The sequence below is a fragment of the Schistocerca gregaria genome, chromosome 2 (genome assembly GCF_023897955.1).
Source record: "Schistocerca gregaria isolate iqSchGreg1 chromosome 2, iqSchGreg1.2, whole genome shotgun sequence".
NCBI lineage: Eukaryota > Metazoa > Arthropoda > Insecta > Orthoptera > Acrididae > Schistocerca > Schistocerca gregaria.
Window position 1 is genome coordinate 720,254,730 of NC_064921.1, and position 23,607 is coordinate 720,278,336.

Here is a 23,607-nt window from a genome sequence, read left to right on the forward strand (position 1 = left end):
TTGTTGGGGGATATGAGATGACGTCAACAAAGTTTCTAGTTTGTTTCATGAATGACAGCTTGCTCTAAATGTAGTAAAATGTAAATTAATGCAGATGAGTAGGGAAAACAATCCCAGAATTAAATGCAGCATTAGTAGTGTGTTGCTTGGCCGAGCCACATTAATTAAATATTTAGGCATAACATTGCAGAGCAATATGAAATGGAATTAGCATGTAAGGACAGTAGTAGGAAAGGTGAATGGTCGACTTTGTGTTCATGTGAGAATTTTAGGAAAATGTAGCTCATCTATGAAGGAGATCACTTATGGAATTCAGTCAATATGTGAGTGCTACAGAATCTCTGGATGGAAAATGACATTCTTTTCCCATAACAGTATTGAGAAAAATTAGAGAGCTGATATTTGTAGCTGACTGCAGAATGAAGGTAAATGCACCAACGTATGTTTCCCATAATTAATATGCAGATAAGATAAATTAGGGCTCAGACAGAGACATATAGGCAGTTGTTTTTCCCTCACTCTATTTGTGAATGAGACAGGAAAGGAAAAATGCTTGTGGTAGTGGTACAAAGCACCTACTGCCGTGCACCGTATGATGGCTTGCAGAGTATGTGTAGATTTTGATGTAGCTACTGGAATACTGCTTAAATGTGTATGTGACCAGTATTAAATCCAACAGATACAGGACTTTGAAAGACTTCAAATAAGAGCTGCAGTGGTCGAAGGAAGAAAGATAGGATTTAATGTTACGTCGACAACAAGGTCATTAGAGATGGCGCACAAGCTCAGAATGTGTCAAGGATGGGGAATGAAATTGGCTGTGCCCTTTCAAACGACCCATCCCATCTTGTGCCTGAAGCAATTTAGGGAAATAACAGAAAACCTAAATATGGATGGCTGGATGCAGGTTTGAAGTGACATCCTCCTGTCTAGTGTGGTAAGCACTGCAGCGCCTCACTCGGTGTGGCCAAAGGGCTATGGCACTGTTCGAAGGAGTAAGCGAAATGTGGACAAATCTTAACACGTAGACCATTAAATGATCTGCACAAATATTATAAAAATATGCTGAGAAAATTCAAGGGATAAATTTTCACCATGGAATCTGTGAATATTTTTCAGTCTCTCATATATTGCTCCCATGTTGCACCCATTAAAACTAAGAAGCTTAAAATAAACTATTAACAGCTTCACAGAGGGATACAAGTAATCAATTTTAGCACATATAATCTATGAATCACACAGTAAACACAATGAAATAATAAGCACAAACCTCAGAATGATTTATGTAGTATAAATTTAAGCGTCAAATATAGTTTTATGTAGGGATGTAAATCAGTTAGTTGACTTAATGTGTTTCATTTTCCCTTTTGCTGTGAGATAGGTTGTTGTTCAGTACTTGTAAGGAACCAATGAATGTAACTGTAAACTGGATGTATGTGTAATTCATTACTTAGGATTGTTGGCAATGTGTTATTGTTTGTAGATAATTTTAAGTGGCATAATCAGCAGCTTCTTCATTTCTTGTATTAATGTGCCTCTTACCTTTTGTGTGTAGAAAACGGCTGCTCATCGAAGGTTTGATGATGATGTTCCACCAGAAGTAAAACAAAGACGACTGATTGAAATGGTTTCTGCATTTCGTGATGAAGTTTACAAATTAAACCAAGAGAAAATTGGACAAGTTGAGCTTGTTTTAGTGGAAGGTGTAAGTATTTAATATTTTCTCAACAGTAAATGTTAATTATCTTACTAATCTGCTTTTCAGTTGGTGCTTAATATCAGATTATAACTACACTGTGAAATCAGAACAGAATTAAAGTTAATTTGACTGTACAGGAAAGAGGGAAAGTTCAAAGGAGATTGGTACCTAAAGTACAATTTTTTTTTTTTAATGTTCATATATGTTTAAGGTATGTCTTATCTTTCACTGTGTCTGCTGTTATTTATAGCATTTTCATTTGTACATCTATGGTTTACCAGATTTGGATACTATTTGCTCTTTTCACACAAAGCAAAAGCAGGAAACATTGGGAAATTCGAAACATATTTTACTTGATCACTACATGACTAAAAAAGTTTAAGTGTGATCAGAAGTGATTCCTGTCTGTTTGTATTCTTGACCTCATTTTCCTCGTGCCATTGTTCAAATATGTTGTTACTTTCCATAAAATGAAATGCAGTTATGATCCAAGAAAAACTGTTTCATATCCATTGAATGAAAATCTTCAAATCCTGCCCAGTTGTCTCAATTTAATTTTTTCTAAATGCTTATAAGTGATAAACATATATTTCTTCAGTGGTGCTATGACTGACTTTTGCTGCAACCTTTGTCAATTGGGATGTTGTGATTTACAAGCACAATTTTGCTGTTTATACAGCAGCTGTGCATTTGTTTAGAGATTCAAATTTATCTAACCTTTGATCTGTTGACCAAATTTGCATGCCAATTGACTGCTTCAGCAGTTCACACTGGATACTAGTTGGTGGGTACTCTTAGTCTCAAAGTGTGTAGTTAGTAATATTATGAAATTACAGTCGCATCATTACAATTATTTTCATATACTTTTATAATTCAGTGACTGTAATCAGTTTCAGAACAGATAGTAAAGTACCAGTATCGTTTGGGACAGATGTGAGTTTTGGCACTCTTTGAGATAAGAGACAAACCTATTCAGACTGACTGTTAAATCTCAAACAGTTTTGAAAGTGTGTGTGCCGCTGAAATTACAGAATTGTTCATTTAAACCATTCCTTAATTCAGAGAAATAAGCTTCTCTTCCACACCAACTTAACATTAACAAATAAGTAACAAGGCATTAATCTCAGTACAAACGAAGGTTATTTCCCAGTTTCATGTACTTGTTCTTCATATTTAAAATGAAATATTCTTAAGATTATGTTGAAACTGAGTGGAATTAATTTACAGCAATGTTCTCAAGGTAGTGGGTTGTGCATTTTTCATTTGCGACACTAAGACATGAAAGAAAGACTAATTACGTACAGTACTGAGTTTGACTGTTATTGATTCGAAACTTTAAAATTTTTCTCTCAGTTGCAGTGGAACCTCACATAGCGAGCATAATTCATTCCAGAATCTTACCCATAGTGCAAAACGATTATTAAGCGAAACAATTTATCCTATATAAATTAATGTAAAATATGATAATGCGTTCCGTGCAGAAAAAGTACTAAAACTTTTATCTTATTAATGCTATTTATTCAAAGCAGATTATGCATACAGTATTATGTACTTTATTATTCAAGATATGTAACTAATACTTTTTTTTACTAGAAAGATATCCATAGTCATTTGTTTCTGTAAACACTTCAACACTTGATGAAAAAGTGACCTAGCATTATCGACAAATACATTTGTAATATGTGTAGTCGCTGCTTTATTGGGGTGATGATTTTCAATGTATGATGCAACCAATTACCATACTTTCAGCATTTCTCTTACTGTGCCAGAAGATTGCTGCTTTGCTGTTACCGCTGCCTTCTCCTCCTTCTCCTCCTCCTCCTCCTCCTCCTCCTCCTCATCTGAAGAAGAAGAAGAAGAAGAAGAAGAAGACGCCCTCTCCACAGCTTCGTTATGTGAAATGCAGTGAAACTGCATAAGCTCTTTGGTGGTCATGTCTTGGCTGTGATCTCCCACACTCTCATTGATACCATTGTTATCCATGTCTAGTCCCATGCTCTTGACCACAGACACAATCTTGTTGACTGCAGGCTCCACAGGTAGTGACTCAATCTTAGAGTGAGACTGTTAGCTTCAGTCAACTCAAAGCAGTGCTCGAAGAGTGCTTTAGTGTAGAGCTTCTTAAAGTTGGAGATAATGCTCTGGTCCATAGGCTACAGTAATGGACTGGTATTGGGAAGCAAAAATTCGATCTTGATGAATTGAAATTCTTGAAGAATGTGGTCTTGTAGGCGTGGAGAATAGGCAGGAGCATTGCCCATAACAAGCAAGACATGGAGTGGTAGATTCATCTCGTGCAAATATTTTTTCACTGAAGAACCAAACACTTCATTGATCCAATCACAATAAAGATCATGCATCACCCAAGCCTTGTTGTTGGACCACCACATCACATTTAACCTGCTCTTCTGGACTTTGCACTTCTTGAAGGCTTATGGAGTTTCTGAATGGTAAACAAGCAGCAGTTTAATTTTCAAATCTCCACTTGCATTGGCACAGAATAGCAGTGTGAGATTTTCATTGGCGTCTGACTAGGCAATGCATTCTCCTCTGCTGTTACAAGGTAAGTTTTGGAACTTTTTCCAGAATAAATCCATCTCATCAAAATGAAAAGTCCTGTTTGCAACAGATAACTCTCAGAATCTACGAGCATCTTGAAGTTGCTGATGAAGTTCTCTGAAGCCTTTGTGTCAGAGCTGGCTGCAACGTTGTGCCTCACAATGCGGTGGATGCTGGTTTTTCTCTTAAACTTCTTGAACCACCGACAGCTTCCTTTAAACATGTATTCTACTGCTGATGACCCTGCCATCGTGTTAATGAGGTCGGCAAAAATCATTCTCGCCTGCTCACAAATGATGTTTTCATTAATAGTGGTGTGTTGGAATTGATTTTCATTTATCTATGTAAGGAGCATCCTTTTGACAAAAACTAGAATATGAAACCACTGTTTAGGTATTCTTCTCACTACCTTTGAACCACCTATCTACTTAGTTGTGTCCTTGTTCCCTTGTTCTTGAGGATAGTGCAAATAGTTAATGTAGACCGATTGTAAGTGTATGTTAAATCAGCAGCACTCACATCAAATTCACATTTTTCAATGATTTTCATTTCATTTCTAAGGTCATTTTCTTTCTCTTATGGTCATCCTCTTGCCAGCACAATGAAAGGTGTTCATATTCTTGTCACTCATTTGTTTCGCTTGTTATGCGAGTTGTGCGTTATGGGAGGTGATCGTTAAGCAAGATTTCACTGTACTCTACTGTATCCTGCTACTAGTGCATGTCAGTGTGAGTGCGCCAAATGTAGTGTCGCCACTTGTGTGTACTTCAATCAGCAGCCAACTGCATTAGTGTGGGCTGGCCACTAGGTGCCACCTGTATAAAGCGTGCACACAGCACGGTCTTCGCTGTGCTGCCTTCTGGCGACTTGTACCTATATACTTACGGAGCAGCACTGTGTGTGTCTCACCATTTTCTTTTAGTTTGTACAGCTCACATCTGCTGGTGTGTTTATCACTTATGTTGCACCTTCTGTATGTCGTTTTTTTCTTTACTTTCCTCTTCTCTTTTAACACAAATATGGCTTTACTCATAAACCTGTGAACAAAAATGGACATAAGCCTCTCGTGACTTCACATGTAACAAGACTAGCAGAGATTGTGCCATGTGCATGCTTTCTACAGGCGGTCAGCCCATGCTGATACAGTTGGCAGTTGATTTAAGTACACATGTGTGGAGACACATACTTAGAACACACACACCCTCATACACTAGTAGCAGGATACAACATACTTATACTATTTTTTCTGTTTTATCTTCCATGAAGTATCAAGTACTATCTGCATGCTCAGACTTATTTTCACATATTTACTCCATAATGTCCTCTTTCTTACTTCATGATACTTACTTACTTTAGTGTATGCACTGTGTCTTTCATTCAGCACTCCAATTATTGGTGTGGAGTTTCCATTAACACTCTGTTCTGTGTATTTTGTTGTTGTGTTTATTTCCTATACATGTTGTAAATGTAACGTATCCACCCTTATCATTCAGATTTTCCTTTTCTGTCATTTTAACTTAGACTGAATTTGATCAACTTTGTGATATCCATACAAGGTTTTTAAATTTCTTTTTATGAAGTCAATTTTAATAACCAGCCTATTCTGGTTACAGCCAAGTAAGAGGTCACTGAAGAATTTAGCTGGAAGGAATGATGGAAATGTCAAAGTTATCTTTCCTGCTACAGAAATCCCTCAAAGCAAGATGTCATCACAAAGGAAACAAGTTGTGCCTGGTGACTACGTTGCAGTTTTGGTGAGTCAATACTTCATGGAAACTGCAAAGAAAATCTTAGAATTTAGTTGTTAAGAAATTCAGAAAACCACAGCCAGTTACTGATATTTTGTAATTCTCATTAACATTCTACAAATCAGTGTGTCGAGTGTTAGATCCCTTAATTGTGCTGGGGGGGGGGGGGGGGGGGGGGTTTGTCTTAGAAAACTAGGTTGAAGTTAGATATACTGGGAATTAGTGAACTGCAGCGGCAGGCAGGACAGGTCTTATGGTCAGGTCAGTACAGGGTTATAATTATGTAATCAGGTAGCAGTAATGCAGAGATGGTCTAATAATTATTAAGAAAAGAGAAATATGAGTTACCTACTATGAATGGTATAGTGAACACATTATCATAGCAAAAATAGACACAAAACCAACACTCACCACAAGTTCATATGGCAACAGCTATCTCTGTAGTTGATGACTAGATTGAGAAAATGTATGATTAAATAAAAGAAATAATTCAGATAGGGAGAGGAAAATTCAGTTCTGCTAGGAGACTGAACTTTGATAGTAGCAAGAGTAAGAAAAAATAGTAAGAGAATATGGACTACAGGAAAGAAATGAAAGAGCAACCTGTCAGGTAGAATTTGGCATGAAGCATGATTTAATGATTGCTAAAAAGATGGTTTAAGAGTCATGTGACAAGGTTTTATATGTGGAAGAACTAGAGACATGGTAAGGTTTCAGATTGATTATATAATGGTAAGGCAGAGATTTTTAAATTACATTTCCAGGGACAGATGTGGGCTCCAACCCCAATTTATTAGGTATGAGCTGTAGATTAAAATTTAAGAAACTGCAAAAAGGTATGAAACTAAGGAGGTGTGTCTTGAATAATTTGAAAGAACCAGAGGCTGTTATGAGTTTCAGAGAGAGGTAGGCAATGTTGCATTGAAACTGGGGAAGGAAATACGGTAGAAGATGAATGAGTAGCTTTGAAGGATGAAATAATGAAAGTAGATGATGATCACTTGGGCAAAAAGACAAGGACTAGTCGAACTCCTTGAAAAACACAGGAGATACTGAATTCAATCAACAAAAGCAGGAAATATAAAAAATGCAGGATTTACAGAAGAATGGAAAAATCGGTAGAAGCCATCCTCGTGGGAAGTCTGTGTGGGTTTCAGAAAAATGTAGTAACATGCAAGATAATACTAACCTTGCAACTTCTTGTAGGAGATAGGTTAAAGAAAGGCAAACCCATCCCTATAGCATTTCTAGACATAGAGACATTTTTTGATAGTGTTGACAGAAGCACACTTTTAGTTAGCTACTAATCCACAGATCATTTGGACAGTTTTTTTGAAATGAAGTGGAACGAGTCAGTTTACAAGTAGTGAATACATGATTAGTGTTAACATTAATGAACATATTATTTTTTAATCACACTCATGCAACTGCCTGTTTTTAGAGGCTGCTAGTTTTTAAATAGAAATTTGTCCATGGAAATTCAAGAAATGACTTTAGAATTGATAGTTGTTGTTGTTGTTGTTGTTGTTCTTGTTCTTGTCCTTGTTGTGGTCTTGAGTCCTGAGACTGGTTTGATGCAGCTCTCCATGCTACTCTATCCTGTGCAAGCTTCTACATCTCCCAGTACTTACTGCAGCCTACATCCTTCTGAATCTGCTTAGAGTATTCATCTCTTGGTCTCCCTCTACGATTTTTACCCTTCACGCTGCCCTCCAAAGCTAAATTTGTGATCCCTTGATGCCTCGGAACATGTACTACCAATCGGTCCCTCCTTCTTGTCAAGTTGTGCCACAAACTCCTCTTCTCCCCAGTACTATTCAATACCTCCTCATTAGTTATGTGATGTACCCATCTAATCTTCTGCATTCTTCTGTAACACCACATTTCGAAAGCTTCTATTCTCTTCTTGTCCAAACTATTTATCATCCATGTTTAACTTCCATACCTGGCTACACTCTATACTCGATGTTAACAAATTTCTCTTCTTCAGAAACTCTTTCCTTGCCATTGCCAGTCTACATTTTATATCCTCTCTACTTCGACCATCATCAGTTATTTTGCTCCCCAAATAGCAAAACTCCTTTACTACTTTAAGTGTTTCATTTTTAGTCTCATTCCCTCAGCGTCACCCAACTTAATTCTTCTACATTCCATTATCCTCGTTTTGCTTTTGTTGATGTTCATCTTATACCCTCCTTTCAAAACACTGTCCATTCCGTTCAGCTGCTCTTCCAAGTCCTTTGCTGTTTCTGACAGAATTACAATGTCATTGGCGAACCTCAAAGTTTTTCATTGGCGAACCTCAAAGTTTTTATTTCTTCTCCGTGGATTTTAATACCTACTTCAAATTTTTCTTTTGTTTCCTTTACTGCTTGCTCAGTATACAGATGGAATAACATCAGGGAGAGGCTACAACCCTGTCTCACTCCCTTCCCAACCACTACTTCCCTGTCATGTCTCTCAACTTATAACTGCCATCTGGTTTCTGTACAAATTGTAAATAGTCTTTCGCTCCCTGTATTTTACCCCTGCCACCTTCAGAATTTGAAAGAGAGTATTCCAGGCAACATTGTCAAAAGCTTTCTCTAAGTCTACAAATGCTAGAAATGTAGGTTTGCTTTCCTTAATATTTCTTCTAAGATAAGTCTTAAGGTCGGTATTGCCTCACGTGTTCCAACATTTCTACGGAATCCAAACTGATCTTCCCCGAGGTTGGCTTCCACCAGTTTTTCCATTCGTCTGTAAAGAATTCGCGTTAGTATTTTGCAGCTGTTACTTATTAAACTGATAGTTCCATAATGTCACATCTATCAACACCTACTTTCTTTGGGATTGGAATTATTATATTCTTCTTGGAGTCTGAGGGTATTTCACCTGTCTCATACATCTTGCTTGCCAGATGGTAGAGTTTTGTCAGGACTGGCTCTCCCAAGGCCGCCAGTAGTTCTAGTGGAATGTTGTCTACTCCAGGAGCCTTGTTTCGACTCAGGTCTTTCAGTGCTGTGTCAAACTCTTCACGCAGTATCGTATCTCCCATTTCATCTTCATCTACATCCTCTTCCATTTCCATAATATTGTCCTGAAGTACATCGCCCTTGTATAGTCCATCTATATACTCTTTCCACCTTTCTGCTTTCCCTTCTTTGCTTAGAACTGGGTTTCCATCTGAGATCTTGATATTCATACAAGTGGTTCTCTTTTCTCCAAAGGTCTCTTTAATTTTCCTTTAGGCTTTATCTATCCTATCCCTAGTGAGATAAGCCTCTACATCCTTACTTTTGTCCTCTAGCCATCCCTGCGTAGCCATTTTGCACTTCCTGTCGATCTCTTTTTTGAGATGTTTGTATTCCTTTTTGCCTGCTTCATTTACTGCATTTTTATGTTTTCTCCTTTCATCAATTAACTTCAATATTTCTTCTGTTACCCAAGGATTTCTAGCAGCCCTCGTCTTTTTACCTACTTTATCCACTGCTGCCTTCACTACTTCATCCCTCATAGCTACCCATTCTTCTTCTGCTGTGCTTCTTTCCCCCATTCCTGTCAATTGTTCCCTTATGCTCTCCTTGAAACTCTGTACAACCTCTGGTTCTTTCAGCTTATCCAGATCCCATGTCCTTAAATTCCCACCTTTTTGCAATTTCTTGAGTTTTAGTCTACAGTTCATAACCAATAGACTGTGGACAGAGTCCACATCTGTCCCTGGAAATGTCTTAAAATTTAAAACCTGGTTCCTAAATCTCTGTCTTACCATTATATCTGATACCTTCTAGTATCTCCAGATTTCTTCCATGTATACAACCTTCTTTTATGATTCTTGAACCAAGTGTTAGCTATGATTAAGTTATGCTCTGTGCAAAATTCTACCAGACGGCTTCCTCTTTCATTTCTTACCCACAATCCATATTCACCTACAATGTTTCCTTCTCTCCCTTTTCCTACTCTCGAATTCCAGTCACCCATGACTATTAAATTTTCGTATCCCTTCACTACCTGAATAATTTCTTTTATTTCATCATACACTTCATGAATTTCTTCATCATATGAAGAGCTAGTTGGCACATAAACTTGTACTACTGTAGTAGGAATGGGCTTTGTGTCTATCTTGGCCACAATAATGCGTTCACTATGCTGTTTGTAGTAGTTTACCCACACTCCTATTTTTTTTTATTCATTATTAAACCTACTTCTGCATTACCCCTACTTGATTTTGTATTTATAACCCTGTATTCACCTGACCAAAAGTCTTGTTCCTCCTGCCACCGAACTTCACTAATTCCCACTATATCTAACTTTAAACTATTCATTACCCTTTTTAAATTTTTTAACCTACCTGCCTGATTAAGGGGTATGACATTCCATGCTCTGATCCATAGAACGCCAGTTTTCTTTCTCCTGATAACAACGTCCTCATGAGTAGTCCCCGCCTGGAGATCCGAATGGGGGACTATTTTACCTCCGGAATATTTTACCCAAGAGGACGCAATCATCATTTAACCATACAGTAAAGCTGCATGCCCTTGGGAAAAATTATGGCTGTAGTTTCCTCTTGCTTTCAGCTGTTTGCAGTACCATCACAGCAAGGCCGTTTTGGGTAGTGTTACAAGGCCAGATCAGTTAATCATCGAGACTGTTGCCCCTGCAACTACTGAAAAGGCTGCTGCCCTCTTCAGGAACCACACATTTGTCTGGCCTCTCAACAGATACCCCTCCATTGTGGTTCCACTTACGGTACGGCCATCTGTATTGCTGGGGCATGCAAGCGTCCCCACCAACGGCAAGGTCCATGGTTTATGATTAGATTAAAAACTGGTTTTTCTACCTGTCCGTTATTTCTAGTGGGTAAATGCTCAAAAATTTGTGTTGATGTATGTTGAACTCCTCTTTGAGCCACTGACAGTTTTAGTACTGCGCAGTAAAGCTCATTATTTCATTTGGAGTTGTATGGCGATCACTGTTCTTCTAAAATTGTGATGTATTATTTATGATGAATTTCTTTAATTCATATGTGTATTTGAAATTATTAAGGTAGCAGGGATAAAATACATGGAGTGAAAGGTTATATCCTTGTACAGGAACTAGACTACAGTTACAAAGAGTCGAAGTACATGAAACAGAAGTCATAATTGAGAAAGGAGTGAGGTAAGATTGCAGCCTATCCACAGTGTTATTCAGCCTGACAAATATGCAAGCATTAAAGGATCCAAAGAAGAAATTGGAGAAGGTATTAATTTTCAGGGCAAAGAAATAAAAACCTGGAGGCTTGCCAGTAACATTGTAATTCTGCCTCAGAGATCAAGGAGTTGGATGTGTAGATGAACCAAATTGATAGTCTTGAAAAATTTTATAAGATGAGCAACAAGAAAAATAAAACCAGGGCATAGGAATGTGGTTGAATTAAATTGGGTAATGCCAAGGACATCAGATCATGAAATGAGACACTAAAAGCATTAGATGACTTTTATTACTTGAGGAGCAAAATAGACTACTGAAGATTACGTGTGTATCGTCTGGGAAGTGAGTGTTTGATAATGACAGCTCAGCAGGGTCATTAAATTGTCTAGCGACTGCAGGTAGCCAGCCAATGACGAACTGCACTCAAGCATTTAGCAGCAGCCACATTGCTGCTCTGCTACCTGACATGTGCATTTCAGAAACATACCAGTGAGTGTCTCACATGCAACTGGTGCTGCTGTTTCTTTGTTTGTGTTAATACACTCCTGGAAATGGAAAAAAGAACACATTGACACCGGTGTGTCAGACCCACCATACTTGCTCCGGACACTGCGAGAGGGCTGTACAAGCAATGATCACACGCACGGCACAGCGGACATACCAGGAACCGCGGTGTTGGCCGTCGAATGGCGCTAGCTGCGCAGCATTTGTGCACCGCCGCTGTCAGTGTCAGCCAGTTTGCCGTGGTATACGGAGCTCCATCGCAGTCTTTAACACTGGTAGCATGCCGCGACAGCGTGGACGTGAACCGTATGTGCAGTTGACGGACTTTGAGCGAGGGCGTATAGTGGGCATGCGGGAGGCCTGGTGGACGTACCGCCGAATTGCTCAACACGTGGGGCGTGAGGTCTCCACAGTACATCGATGTTGTCGCCAGTGGTCGGCGGAAGGTGCACGTGCCCGTCGACCTGGGACCGGACCGCAGCGATGCACGGATGCACGCCAAGACCGTAGGATCCTACGCAGTGCCGTAGGGGACCGCACTGCCACGACCGATGCACACAGGGCCAACACCCGGCATCATGGTGTGGGGAGCGATCTCCTACACTGGCCGTACACCTCTGGTGATCGTCGAGGGGACACTGAATAGTGCACGGTACATCCAAACCGTCATCGAACCCATCGTTCTACCATTCCTAGACCGGTAAGGGAACTTGCTGTTCCAACAGGACAATGCACGTCCGTATGTATCCCGTGCCACCCAACATGCTCTAGAAGGTGTAAGACAACTACCCTGGCCAGCAAGATCTCCGGATCTGTCCCCCCATTGAGCATGTTTGGGACTGGATGAAGCGTCGTCTCATGCGGTCTGCACGTCCAGCACGAACGCTGGTCCAACTGAGGCGCCAAGTGGAAATGGCATGGCAAGCCGTTCCACAGGACTACATCCAGCATCTCTACGATCGTCTCCATGGGAGAATAGCAGCCTGCATTGCTGCGAAAGGTGGATATACACTGTACTAGTGCCGACATTGTGCATGCTCTGTTGCCTGTGTCTATGTGCCTGTGGTTCTGTCAGTGTGATCATGTGATGTATCTGACCCCAGAAATGTGTCAATAAAGTTTCCCCTTCCTGGGACAATGAATTCACGGTGTTCTTATTTCAATTTCCAGGAGTGTAGTTAAATTTGTAGTTTATTTCATTTTTGTTGTTGTTAGTGTTTATTTACTTCTGCTTCCTTTTAAACAATGTCCAGTGCAGTAAGTAGTGCCAGCACAACATGTGAAGTGAAGAAAAGTGTGCTACACAGCCGAGCACATAAATTCACAAAAGGAAAAAGGTAAGCCCTTATTTCCTGTTTCTCAGGTTGTTAAGGAAACTGCACCAGCACTTAAGATAATAGGGAAAAAACGGTACAGTATAGACTGTGGTGATAGTGGCACAACGAGGCTGCATACATCAGAAAAGAAGTGACCAAGGAAGAAGCAAGTGACAGCTTTGGACAATTTTCAGAAATATGCTCTTCGTCACCGTGTAAGAGAGGGGAACATGCCACTCTATCTAAATTACTTGAGTCATTTCAGAAAGACAGTCTTTTTGAAGGAAGCAAATTATCATTATGTACTATGCTGAAAGACATAGACTTCAGATATTCAGTGTTTAATGCACGTAAAAAATTTATGGAAAAGGTGGATGTAGTTGCATGACAATGCAAATTTCTATACAGATTCATGGGTGTGGGATTCGGAAATGTCGTGTGGCTAGATAAAACATGGGTTATGCTAACCATTCATTAAGCATGGGCTGAGTGATGGAAACCTCGAGGGGACCATGGTAGTGTCTGTCGGAAGAAAAGGGTGAATGCAGGTATATCAGCTGGTTTTGTGCTGAACTGCTTGTTAATATTTTGGTCAAAAAAGACAGGTGATTACCACAAAGAGATGAAAATTGTGGTTTTTTGAAAGTGGTTCGAAACATTGCTTATGATGAATCTGACAAGTCCATCAGTGATCATCACGGACAATGCCCCTTGTCATTCCATTGTTCACAATAGGATGCCAACTTCTGCAATAAAAAAAGAGATATTATTCAGTGGCTGAAACAAAGAAAAGTGGGTTTGAGAGAAGATATGAAGAAGGCAGAATTACTTGAAATTGTGGCAAAAAAGAGACAACAATCTCTGACATGGATAATTGATGAGATTTCCAAAAGCCATGGGCATGAAATTGTTGTGCTTCCTCCATACCATTGTCACTTCAGTGCCATTATGAACAGTATTGCAAGTGTCATCAGAGGGGCAGCCAAAATTGAAGGCATTGTGGAAGAATGAGTAGAAAATTTAATTATACAACTGGAAGTTGAAGCAGTGCTGCAGAAGACTATTTTAAATCAGATTCTGATATTAACGACAGTGGTGATTTCCCATTAGCATAACTACAACACATTCATGAATGTTACAAGTGAGCATCATATTGTGAGTACTATTTTCAAATTATAACTGTAAATATACTGATAAATTATTCAGTTGATCGTTGTAGAGCTAATTAATATTGCTAATATTCAGCAATGTTGTTGTTGTTGTCTTCAGTCCTGAGACTGGTTTGATGCAGCTCTCCATGCTACTCTATCCTGTGCAAGCTGCTTCATCTTCCAGTACCTACTGCAACCTACATCCTTCTGAATCTGCTTAGTGTACTCATCTCTCGGTCTCCCTCTACGATTTTTACCCTCCACGCTGCCCTCCAATGCTAAATTTGTGATCCCTTGATGCCTCAAAACATGTCCTACCAACCGATCCCTTCTTCTAGTCAAGTTGTGCCACAAACTTCTCTTCTCCCCAATCCTATTCAATACCTTCTCATTAGTTACGTGATCTATCCACCTTATCTTCAGTATTCTTCTGTAGCACCACATTTCGAAAGCTTCTATTCTCTTCTTGTCCAAACTAGTTATCGTCCATGTTTCACTTCCATACATGGCTACACTCCAAACAAATACTTTCAGAAACGACTTCCTGATACATAAATCTATATTCGATGTTAACAAATTTCTCTTCTTCAGAAACGCTTTCCTTGCTATTGCCAGTCTACATTTTATATCCTCTCTACTTCGACCATCATCAGTTATTTTACTTCCTAAATAGTAAAACTCCTTTACTACTTGAAGTGTCTCATTTCCTAATCTAATTCCCTCAGCATCACCTGATTTAATTTGACTACATTCCATTATCCTCGTTTTGCTTTTGTTGATGTTCATCTTATATCCTCCTTTCAAGACACTGTCCATTCCGTTCAACTGCTCTTCCAAGTCCTTTGCCGTCTCTGACAGAATTACAATGTCATCGGCGAACCTCAACGTTTTTACTTCGTCTCCATGAATTTTAATACCTACTCCAAATTTTTCTTTTGTTTCCTTTACTGCTTGCTCAATATACAGATTGAATAACATCGGGGAGAGGCTACAACCCTGTCTCACTCCTTTCCCAACCACTGCTTCCCTTTCATGCCCCTCGACTCTTATGACTGCCATCTGGTTTCTGTACAAATTATAAATAGCCTTTCGCTCCCTGTATTTTACCCCTGCCACCTTTAGAATTTGAAAAAGAGTACTCCAGTCAACATTGTCAAAAGCTTTCTCTAAGTCTACAAATGCTAGAAACGTAGGTTTGCCTTTTTTTAATCTTTCTTCTAAGATAAGTCGTAAGGTCAGTATTGCCTCACGTGTTCCAACATTTCGACGGAATCCAAACTGATCCTCCCCGAGGTCTGCATCTACCAGTTTTTCCATTCGTCTGTAAAGAATTCACGTTAGTATTTTGCAGCCGTGGCTTATTAAACTGATAGTTCGGTAATTTTCACATCTGTCAGCACCTGCTTTCTTTGGGATTGGAATTATTATATTCTTCTTGAAGTCTGAGGGTATTTCGCCTGTCTTATACATCTTGCTCACCAGCTGGTAGAGTTTTGCCAGGACTGGTTGTCCCAAGGCCGTCAGTAGTTCTAATGGAATGTTGTCTACTCCGGGGGCCTTGTTTCGACTCAGGTCTTTCAAAAAAAACTGTATATGTTCAACGATTTGAGAAAATAATTTTCATTTGTATTGTGATGTTTGTCAAATAACTTTGATATTTCAGCGTATTAGATACTAAATAATTCTTTTCAATTTTTCAAGATAATATATTACAAGTAGCAACTGTAAGTAAATTCTTGCGTATAAATATGGACTGCATGTTATCGACACTTTTGTTTCTGCTGCTACAGAATGCGTACAAGCAGAGACTGAGCATCTGGCAACATTGCCGTCTGCTAGCCTGAACTGTCAGTACCAATCACTCGTCTCACAGACTGTAGATCGTGCAACTGATCAGGAGGTGCTTAATTGAATTGGAGATAAATATTTCATTGGAAAATGGATCTGTCTGTTGTTAGATTGTCTGTGTGCATGATATACATACCTGTGGAAAATCAAGGTTGGAATATCAACAATTATGAAAAAAATACATTGCTACTCACCATAAGTATGACGTGTTGCAGACAGGCACAATGAAAAGATTGTGACACATTAAGCTGTTGGCCAAAGCCTTCATCAGAAAAGAGAAACATACATGCATTTACACACTCAAGCACCCCTCACACATTTTTTTGACTGCCATCTCTGGCTGCTCAGGCCAGACTGAAACTGAATGGAAGCAATTCATATTGGATTGGGGAATAGGAAGGCATAGCAGGGTATAGATAGAGGAAGAGGAAACAGTGCTGCTTGGTGGATTGTGCAGGGACTAGAGGTGGCAGGCAAGGCTACCCTGTGCAGCATCGGGAGGTTGTGGTGTAGGGAGGGAAGGGAATAAAGGGAGCAGAAAGGAGAGAAGCAGAGAAAGTGAAAAGCTGAGTGGCTGCATTGATTGAGACCAGGATGATTTCGAGAGTGCTTGTCATATGGATAGCTCTCCATCTTTGTTGTTCAGAAAAGCTGGTGGTGGAGGGGAGCATCCAGATGACCCAGGCTGTAAAGTAGCCATTGAAGTTGAGCATGTTGTGCAACAGGGTGGTCCAGTTTCCTCTAGGCCTCAGTTTGACAGTAGCCATTCATCCTGGTGGATAGCTTGTTGGTAGTCATACCAATATAACAAGCTGAGCACTGATTAAGGTAGAACTGGTACACAACATGGCAGCTTTCACAGGTGGCCCAGCCTCTGATGGGGTAAGAAAAGTCTGTGACAGGACTAGAATAGGAAATAGCCCTCTACCCAACAGATTCTTCCCCCTCTGTCCTGTCACCTCCTCCCAGCTCACATCTCCACCCTCACTGTGCATTGCTCTCTGCCATCTTTTCCCTTTCTCTGCTTCTTTCATTTCCACTCCCTTTTTCCATTTCCCTAGCTCCCTCACAGCCTCCTTATACTGTATCGTGTAGCCTTGTCTGCCACATCTAGCCCTTGCATGCTTCACCAAGAAGTACTGTTCCCTCGCTATCTCTCCCCCTTCCCCACTCCACTATGGATTGTTGCTTCCATTCAGTTTCAGTCTGGCCTGAGCAGCCAGAGATAACAAACAGTCAAAAAATGTGTGAGAGGTGTCCTTGGTTATGTTAATGCAAGTATGTTTCTCATTTTTGATAAGTTCTTTGGCCGAAAGCTAAATGTGTAACAGCCTCTTTTGTGCCTGTCTGCAACTTAATGTATCATCACTATGGTGAGTAGCACTCTATTCTTTCCATAATGTGTGTGTGTGTGTGTGTGTGTGTGTGTGTGTGTGTGTGTGAGAGAGAGAGAGAGAGAGAGAGAGAGAGAGAGAGAGAGAGAGAGAGTGTGTGTGTGTGTGTTTCTTCACATGTTCTGTACAGAAAATAGTACCTTGTAATTTGCTGCTTATTTTGTAACTGACATCTACATAATTTATCCAAATGTGATGAAAATGTCAGAGTCAGGAATGATATGAAACTCAGAAATGGCAATGTTGCAATTGATTATTTGAATTCATAAAACTACTACCATTATCTTTGTGGAAACTTGGGAACAACTAACATCACAGAGACGTCACTAGCTTTCTCCCTCTCCCTTGGGATATAGCGTCTACTGCAAGCATACAGATCTGTATCTGCAGACCACAAACTGCCATTATCCTGCACAATGCAGTAGTGCATTACGTACATTAGTTCATAGAGCACATGTGGTATCTGATCCTGAGAGCCTGTCGAGTGAAATACAACATTTGAAGACAGTGTTCCAACAAAACGGTTATTCTGAGAGACAGATTAATGCATTCAGGCCCAGGCGAGTTCAATCTAGGGAGCAGAATGAAGATACAAAGACATCCACCACTTTGGCCTTTTTGCCATATTTTGGTGCCATGTCATCAAGAATTGGAAGAGTCCTCAGGAGATACAGAATAAGTATGTTTTTCTACCATCTGCAAAACTGAGAAATCTGTTGGTTTTGGTTAAGCATGACCTTGGACTGAGGAAGTGTGGTGTGTACAAGATTCCTTGTCAGTGTGCGGCAGCATATATAGGCCAGACATGCCGCACAGTATAAGAATGTTGCGATGAACATCAGCATCATACACACCTTTGACAAACCAGAAAAATCGGCAATTGCGGAGCACTGCCTGAATACTGGACTTTGTATAATTTATGAAAAGATGGAAGTTTTATGCCCAGCATCATCTTTCTGGGACTGCGTCATTAAGGAAGCAATACATATCCATACCCATTGCTAATCTCATCAACAAGGATACGGCACTTCAACTGAGCACAGCCTGGAACCCTGCATTCGCTGCTATTAAATCACGATGCAAAAATCAAGATTCTTCGATAACAGACCTGTCATAACACTGGCCTAGTACGGCCGTTGGTGAGTAATGTCTGGCCGCACTGTTGACAAACACAGCGTACAGCACACGTGAGGGAGAGCCTCTGCGATTTTCGACAGAGGGAGTTTGAATATGACAAATCACTGTGCATGCGTGATTTTCACAGCTGCGCATTCTTGAACCACCTGAAGATGTCGAACATTTGCTCCGAGGAAATATTGTGGAATTTGCACAACGGATCCGACGGTAAACCCGTGAAGACTATTTACAACATAATACATCAAGAAGGATAAAATGACAACCACTCAAGTGAGCTTTACTCATCTTAGCATTATTTTAAAGAAATGTGTTTTCTGAAGTTCCTTATGCACCTTTCAGACAATGAATATTACCATGGCAATTAATATCAGCATTGTTGTAAAATTCAGATTGAATTATTTTCTCATAACTGCTTGAGTTGACAGTACATAAAGTCTTTGTAATAACACACACAGTAGAACACCTGTCAAGTTATTTTAATGCCAAAACCAGAAAAATATTCAGCACATCGTCCATGCACATTTCCAGGTTGGCACCAGTTTGACAAACAGTGATCTGAGAGTGGAGTGAAGTTAGCTGTCTCATGGAACAGTGCGGAATGAGAATGTGAATACTGTGCTCCAGAGTTAAATACAAGAATATTAGACATTTCCTTATGGTGGTGCTGGCTGGCGGATGTGCATGCTGCTCTGGAGGCACAGCCATCCAGGCTGTCTGAAGGTGCCATCTCCTGGTGAATGAGCTTAGCTGCCATATGCCAGAATTGGCTGATCAAATGACATGTAATGGGCCACTGCCTCACATCCTGCTGACCTATGACCGACAGCAAGGGCCAGTACAATTGATGTCATAACTACATATTACCAGAGTCCTCTCCTCTGCTCTCGTTGAGGTGTGTGTAACCTGGTGCCACACCAGAATCCCTAACTTGTAGTATGGAACAGCTCTCAGTACCCAGCAAGGCAATATACATTTCTTCTGTGGTGCCACCAGTGGATGCCCCCTGTGTTGCAAAGAGTTCCCTTTTGGCCCGTATTCAAGCATAAGGCCGAAGGTGACGTGTAGTGATGGGATGGCCATGGGTGGATGCCTGCTGGTGGGATGCCAGCCTCAGGTGGTGCCGATGCTGGCATGGGATCCATCACAGTTACCTGGAGCTCTGGAGTGTGAGATGGCTCTGGCAGAAGAGACACCAGTTGTTCCTGTGGGCCGTCTGGCTGCTGTGTATGTCTGTCCATATCCAGGCCCTGCTGAACTAGCAGAGGGCTGGAAATGAGAATGGAGGAGGATAAGCAAGGCATAGCATCACATAGGGGCAGAATCAGTGAAAGGGTCATCAAGGACAGAAGTGAGGAGGGACAACCAAGAGCAGAAGGGATGGATGATCTTGAAGGGGTGGAAGGAGGTGGTGAAGGCCAGTTCTCCAGTCATAGGTGGAGGTGATTGTAGCAGCAGGTCACCAGCCTACCTGTCACCTGCAATGTCAAGATGTGCCAGCCATGCTGGACGACACTCGGAATTCAGCAATCTCACTGACCCCAGATGTGTGAATCCAGAGCAGAGTCCCAGGCATGGAGTGTGGCATTGGAAGGGTATTGGAGTGGGAAGCAGGAGACTCAGTACTGTGTGTGGCTGACAACCATGCAGGAGCTATGCTGGCCCTTCGCAGCAATGGGAGTGAACGTGTAGGAAGTAAGAAAGAAAGCATATAAGTACTTCATTGCATGGGCGTCACCAATACGCTTCTTTATTTGCATCTTAAAAGTGCAAACGAGTCATCCTGCCTCCCCTTTTGGCTGAGACTGGCACAGGTTGCACAAACATGTTGAATACCATGGTGTGCACAAAAATTGTGAAAAGAGTCTGAGAGGTGAATTGAAGACTGTTGCCAAGGAAAAAGACAGGCCTACGAGGGAGGAGATCCAAGTGAGATTTTGCAACGTTGCATCTGCTGTAATAGGGTGCCAACTGATTATGTACAGAAACTGGGATTAGGTGTCAATGATCACCAACCTATACATTGGGCCACTCCCACTGCCGTGATAGCTCAGGCCACGATGAACAACATTGCTGTGGAGAGGCCTGATAAGCTGCACAGTTAGAGCAAGCATTGAGTAAATGTTCAATCTCATGATCAATTCTGGTCTGGCAGGCATGGTGACAAGCCAACATTGTGCTCAAGGTGCCCTAATGGTCCTACTTATAAGGTGAAGGAGGCCACAGCAGCAAGTTGCCAGAAGTGACCACCTGTGGAAGAGTGTTGTCTGTGGACAGTAAGAGAAAACCATCAACCATCATGACTCTGTGTCTCAGAAAAAAATACTTGCAGATTGGATCCAGTGCATGAGATGTAGACCACTCAGGCCACCATTGCTGAACATATTTCCACACTTGATGAAAAGTGAGGTCAGAGCTGATGGCTTGAGTGATGTGAGAGCTGGTAATAGGGAATCCATCCACAGTTCAATGAGCTTCCTCATTGAGATAAAAACTTCATCTTTATCAAAACCAGGGCCAGGTCCCATCACCAAACCCGAAAGAGCATTTGCATTTTGATGCTGAGCCATAGGGTAGAAATGAATCTCATAATTATACCTACTAAGGAACAGGGCCCACTATTGTGGTATATGGGCTGTCTGGCAGTTGTGCAGTGCACCTAAAAAGAGATGCTAATGGACTGTGATTAGTCACCAAGTGAAAATTAACATATAGAAACACATGAGATTTCTTCACAGCATAAGTAATAGTGAGAGTCTCCTTTTCTGTTTGAGAGTAATTCTCCTGTGTTTCATTCAGCATTTTCTATGCAAAAGTGGTAGGCTGTTTTGAACCATTAGTACAACATTGAAACATATGGCCTCCATGCCATACTTTGATGTGTCCAGTGCACTCACAAACTGAAGTCCTGGCTGATAGGTGGCCAAGTACATGTCGGAATGCAAATCATTGTTCAAAATCTTGAATGCTTGGTCACAGGCAGAGATGCACTCAGATGCCACACTTTTCTGAAGCACTTGATTTAAAGGATAGGAAACTAAAGCACCTTATGGAAGGAACTTGTGGTAATATGCAATTTTGCATTGAGTGCTTGGAGCTCTTTCACATTTGTTGGGTATGGAACGGTGGCAATAGCTACAACGTGACTGTCTGTTGGCCGAATCTGCAGATGAGAAACAACATGTCCCAAGTATTCTATGAAGGTTGGAAGAAGCGCCACTTTTCCAAATTTCACTTAAGAACTGAGTAACATGAGGTCTGAGACAAAAGATGAAGGTTGTGGAAAGGGTCCTCAATGATGGGATCAGTGATGGCAGTGTAGTCGAGGTGGTTGATACAACAATAAATGCATTCAGTAAGCTGTTCCAAGTGCTGTTGGCAAATGCCAGGTGTGCAAGCAATGCTTGAAACCAATCTGTTGTACCTTAGGGCCCATATGACATGTTAACAGCAAGAGGCTGACATGAGTTTTTTATCAGGCAGCAGCTGTAAATATACTTCTCACAAATCAAGTTTTGAAAAATGATGTCTGCCCACCAGTTTCATCATAAGTTCATCCAGGCAAGGAATTGGATATGAATTAACCATAGCTTGTGAAGTAACTGCCATTTTAAAGTCACCACAAAGATGTAGTTTAGCCCCTGGCATGTTCATAAAGGCTAATGGTGTAGCACCATCACCTTACCATCATGATGTGTGCCAATTCCTGGATGAAACATTTGTTGAAAGGTGGATACACTGATGGGAAAGTGATAATTTTCTGACAATATCTTCTAATCTATGGACACTGTCTATGCCACAAGGAAACATATGCAGGATGACACGAGAGAGGTGATTGTGACTCCCTGTGAATCCATTCCAGCAGCAACCATTACGTATGTTGATCTGTTCCGCAGCATTGCAGATTCTGCATCATTGCTGATGGAGGACATTTTGACCACCACCAGTAAAACATCATCACTAATTAAGACCATCTATGTAACTTAAAAATTCATAGTTTTAGTTCAAATTGTTAAGGTTCAAATTGTATAAACTCCTTTGTGGGACACTATATAAAGAAAACCTTCTGGAAGTCAAGGAACATGGCATCAACCTGGATGCCTTTGACTACTGCCCTGTGCATCTCATAAGTGAACAAGGCAAGTTTCATTTCACAAGATTGCTATTTATCAAATCCACAGTGATATCTGCAGAGGTGTACATTCTCCAAAAATATAATATACACAGTCTTAAAATGTTTTTCATGATCTGCAACAGATTAACATCAGTCTTAAAGATATGTAATGATGTGCATCAATCCAACACCCTATCACAGAAAACGGGATTGACATGCATCTTTTTACAAGTGGTTTATTGCTCCAGTAACTAATGGTAGTCAGGTGCTAGAAGGAAACTAATTCTTTTGCATGATCCATATTGTGTAAAGTGAAAGTGGAGGGAAAGAAAGCAAAGCAGAGGGAAGAAATTATTGATGTTTACTGCATCGAGGCTTTCGGTGACAAGTGAAAATATCTACCAGACTAGGACTGGAACCTAGGATATCCCGCATACTTGGCAGTTGTGTTAACCGCTGCACCATCCAGACACAGAGTTTATCACAATTGCAGGGACTATCTTAGCACAACCCCCAGCTGGCCCACACTCTCACCAAGCACCACCTATCCACATTCCTCATTATGTCCTCCATTCTTGCTATTTGAGATTGGTGCAGGAGGTTGAACTTAATTGTGCATCCATGCTGAAGGTGGTGGATTCATTGCCATTGACACAAATCAATTATATGAGTTTATGGTTCCTGTTCTTTTGGACATGTGCAAAACGAAAGACTCCATGGGGAATCTGCAGCTATGACACACACTATGTCATTGAAGGTGGAGGGAGGAGACAAGAAAGGAAAATGAAGGAATTATTGATGCCAGGTGCATCAGGACTTTATGTGGAATCAGCAGCGGCAAGTGCAAATGTATGCTGGACCTATACTCAAACCCGGGATGTACTATTTGCTGAGTAGTTGCGTTAACTGTTGCACCATCCTGACACAGTGTTTGTCGTAATTGCAAGGACCGTACTGGCATAACTGCC

The 23,607-nt window shown here is 40.7% G+C and overlaps 1 protein-coding gene across 2 annotated transcripts in view; it reads left to right on the top strand.

The window, feature by feature from the left end:
• The window catches only part of LOC126334850 (CDK5RAP1-like protein), a 107,477-nt gene that overhangs the window by 68,100 nt on the left and 15,770 nt on the right, over nucleotides 1-23,607 (top strand). For both annotated transcript variants that reach the window (XR_007564779.1, XM_049997518.1), the window contains exons 7-8: nucleotides 1,556-1,705; nucleotides 5,872-6,012. Coding sequence is in view for 1 of the 2 variants with exons in the window: in XM_049997518.1 (XP_049853475.1) it covers nucleotides 1,556-1,705; nucleotides 5,872-6,012 (291 nt within the window). In the remaining variant the exon portion in view is untranslated. The remainder of the gene's footprint in view (nucleotides 1-1,555; nucleotides 1,706-5,871; nucleotides 6,013-23,607) is intronic.